The 2,666-nt window shown below is 28.5% G+C and overlaps 1 protein-coding gene and 1 long non-coding RNA gene across 2 annotated transcripts in view; both read right to left on the bottom strand.

Annotated features, from left to right (window-relative positions):
• Nucleotides 1-546: 546 nt before the first annotated feature.
• LOC108759443 (uncharacterized) lies at nucleotides 547-1,309 on the bottom strand. The gene is made up of 2 exons (XM_018504892.1): nucleotides 668-1,309; nucleotides 547-586 (listed from the first exon to the last, which is right to left on the bottom strand). The coding sequence occupies exon 1, from the start codon at nucleotides 1,255-1,257 to the stop codon at nucleotides 670-672; it is 588 nt and encodes a 195-aa protein (XP_018360394.1). The 5' UTR covers nucleotides 1,258-1,309; the 3' UTR covers nucleotides 547-586; nucleotides 668-669.
• Nucleotides 1,310-1,426: 117 nt separating this feature from the next.
• The window catches only part of LOC108759444 (uncharacterized), a 2,471-nt gene continuing 1,231 nt past the window's right edge, over nucleotides 1,427-2,666 (bottom strand). The window contains exons 2-4 of the long non-coding RNA XR_001940009.1: nucleotides 2,490-2,630; nucleotides 2,038-2,351; nucleotides 1,427-1,713 (exon numbers count right to left, since the gene is read on the bottom strand). This is a non-coding gene — a long non-coding RNA (uncharacterized LOC108759444). The remainder of the gene's footprint in view (nucleotides 1,714-2,037; nucleotides 2,352-2,489; nucleotides 2,631-2,666) is intronic.

Genomic DNA, 2,666 nt, shown 5'->3' with positions numbered 1-2,666 from the left:
TTTGTTTTTCATATGTTTGAAAACTAGCTCAACAAATTGCATAGTTGAATGTTTGGAATATATACATTATTTTCTCTCTCAAGTGCTCTCAATTTTTTACTTCTATTCAATTTTAAACGATAAAAATGATATGATATCGGGAAAAGACAGAAAGAAAAAGAAATAATGACTGGAAAGTCTCAAGGTACTAAAGGTATTCTAATCTGGATTTTCTCTTAAATACCAATGAATTACAGACAGAATAAGGTGTACCGATTGTATCTACGATGTAATTTTAAATTATTTAATTTATATAATGTCGTAAATTGAATGGCTGTGCTATTATTATAAAATTTGTTGTATTATTCATACAATTAGTAGTATATATTTACGAATACTAAAGTTTTATTTGATATATTTTGACCAAAGTCTCGTACATATCTTACATGTAACTTGAAATACACATGTTATACAAATTATTTTTTAAAAAGTTATCCTATTGTGATATTTCCTTTTTTAAAATAAACAATTATTTTTCCATTAAATAAAAATATTTAAACATAATTTTGAGTGTTTTACAGAAAGTATGTGTAAATTGTATAAAAATCTGAAAAAAATAATAATATTACAAGACTGATATATAATACATAAAGTTAATATGAAAAAAATTACTTCTGCGTTTATTTACCTTTACATTCTATCACAGTTTTGTACCCTTCTTACATATTCATACTGCCATGGTATTTCTCCTTGGAGAGTTAAAAAATAATTTGTGAGTTTATCTCGTTGTTCATATGCTTCAATTGTGGCTCGACGAGCATTGCATGGTTGAATGCCTTGAATATGTACATCATTTTCTCTCCAAGCACCGTTTATTACATCTCCATTATTATTTTCAACATCGATGAAGTTAGGAGGACAATAAACTCTATTATAGGTTGCAGACTGCTGTTCTTCAAAACTTTTTAAAAAGTTATGAAGGCATACTGTACTCAAGATTATTCTATCAACAGTGTTAGGATGCATGCAACTTGAACGTAGTACTCTCCAACGAGAAACTAAAATTCCAAATGCATTCTCTATCGTCTTTCGTGCACGTGATAATCTATAGTTAAATATTTTTTTGTTTTCATTTAAGTTTCTGCCTGAATAAGGTCTCATTAGATTCATTGATAAAGGAAACCCTTCATCTCCAATAAAAAAATATCCAGCTGTTTCATTACTTCCTGGCAACTTTCTCTTTTTTCTCAGCACATTCAACTTTTGTGATCTTAACATACTTCCAAATTCAGATTCATAAAATATACCTGCATCATTTTGACTTCCATACGAGCCGATATCGACTAAGGTGATATTGGTTGATATCACACGCTCTACCAATAGGAGAGCGCAAAACGCCATTAATCCAACCCAGGTTGGTGCAAACCCGGTCGGGCCGAAAACGCTATAAATGTGTTTTTTTTATAGTTGTGGTATAAACTGCCAGAATGTGGAGGAGCTTGAATAACGCAATGTTTGCCATCAAACGAACCCAAACAATTTGAAAAATTCCACTTTTCAAGGAATCCTGCACTAATTCGCATAAAATCTGCTTCAGATGGTGGCTGTAATACTTTAGGAAGTAAAACACTCGAAATGGCTTTAATTGTTTCTTTTATAATAGCACGTGCTGTCAATTCTCCAATACGGTATGCCATTGCTAAGGATAGTACCTGATCACCAGTAGCTAAATATCTAAATTAAAATAATTTAATTTAATATTTTTATTTCATTTTTCTTAAAAATAATGCTGATGTATTATTTAGATATAATTTTTAAGTAATTTTGATCTATAATATTTATATGTTAGACATATTTTTATAACAGTCAATTATTTTAGTAATTTATTTCTGTATTTAACTATTTATGTTAATTAATCATATTATTTTTTATAATGAATGTTTTTATTAATTACACATATTTTTCAAAAATATATTAAATTGGATAAAATACATACAGCAGAACTATATACAGAATATGTATTGCAGAAATATATACAGAATATTAAAGACCATATACCTGAGTGTTAAAGACAAGCGTAGTTCAGATGGCAGAGCTCTCCAGTTTTGTTTTTCAAGTTTTGGAAATACCTTTTCTAGTAAAATATAAAAACATTCGAGTGTTCATTCTTGTATATTTAAAAAACATTTCACTGTCATCCTTTAATTCTTGAAATAAAGCAGCAAAATCTCCTTGTTGACATCGATTTTCATATATAGGCCTCACCCAAAATCTTCTCCGTTTACATTGTTTTCTTTTCAAAATAACTAATAATCCAGACCACAAAGCAATTGTTAGAAGAAAAGTAGAATCGTCCCATATATCATCCATTGCTACAAATATAAATTATATACTTATTTTTTAATAATTTTATTGTATAGAAAAATAAAAAATTTGAAAGGACTGAATCATGTTATAACAAAATTTGATGCACCTTATATCTATATCTATTTGACATTACAGCTACTTACTGTAATATATATGTCTTGGTAATTGTCTCAACTATAAGAGTGCCGTTTTTGGCAGTTCCTCGATAGAATGATCCAGATAAGCTTGTATTAATTGGTCCATAGCCTCCACGTATAGTTTGGCAAGATAATGCAGACAATTTACTGTAATTAAAAAAAACATTTAAAGATCTATAATAT

Source organism: Trachymyrmex cornetzi, unplaced genomic scaffold, assembly GCF_001594075.2.
Source record: "Trachymyrmex cornetzi isolate Tcor2-1 unplaced genomic scaffold, Tcor1.1 scaffold1850, whole genome shotgun sequence".
In the NCBI taxonomy this organism is placed as follows: Eukaryota; Metazoa; Arthropoda; class Insecta; order Hymenoptera; family Formicidae; genus Trachymyrmex; species Trachymyrmex cornetzi.
Note: the sequence above shows the minus strand (reverse complement) of the source record. Positions and strands in the feature narration are given on the sequence as shown.